The following is a 533-nucleotide window of genomic DNA, read 5'->3' as shown; positions in this document are numbered from 1 at the left end:
TATTGTTCCTGTCGAACCAGAATCCAACAAGACCGTCATCATCATCATCGCTGTGGCGCTTCTTGCTGTTGTTGCTGCCGTTGTCACCGGAGTCTTCATGTACAGGAGATACTGTCTCACAGGAGGTGAGACAGTAGAATGTACATATTGGTTCTCATGCCATATCATTGCATTAATATGGTGCTAACTACAGTTACATCTCTTTACACATTTCTTCCAGCTCCACGCCCTCCATCTGGTAAGTAAGGGGTCTTCAACGTGTACAGACCAGGGACCCCCAAACTGATGGGGAGATGGAGCAGGGACCACCTGCACCTGCCACTACGTGGGGTGGGGGGTGGGGAAGGTTACAGCATATTTATGTATAACATTGTGTTTCGTATGCATAAACATATTCATGCTTTTATGTTAAACATACATTATACAAGGTACACTAGAGCAGGGGTTTTCAAACCTTTTTGACTCAGGGCCTGTAAATAACTTTTTCATCCACGGCACCCCTGAGTTACACTGTTCATTTTTAGAATCTTACT

The 533-nt window shown here is 44.7% G+C and overlaps 1 protein-coding gene across 1 annotated transcript in view; it reads left to right on the top strand.

Annotated features, from left to right (window-relative positions):
- Positions 1-246, top strand: part of LOC308283146 (major histocompatibility complex class I-related gene protein-like) — a gene marked incomplete at both ends in the record, with an annotated part of 4,723 nt that extends 4,477 nt beyond the window's left edge. Inside the window, 2 exons of the mRNA XM_080723527.1 lie at positions 21-125; positions 221-246. Coding sequence (XP_080579653.1) covers positions 21-125; positions 221-246 — 131 coding nt within the window. The remainder of the gene's footprint in view (positions 1-20; positions 126-220) is intronic.
- Positions 247-533: the final 287 nt, after the last annotated feature.

Source organism: Nannobrachium achirus (assembly GCF_963921795.1).
Source record: "Nannobrachium achirus genome assembly, chromosome: 4".
Lineage (NCBI taxonomy): Eukaryota > Metazoa > Chordata > Actinopteri > Myctophiformes > Myctophidae > Nannobrachium > Nannobrachium achirus.
This window is presented reverse-complemented; position numbering and strand designations above follow the sequence as displayed.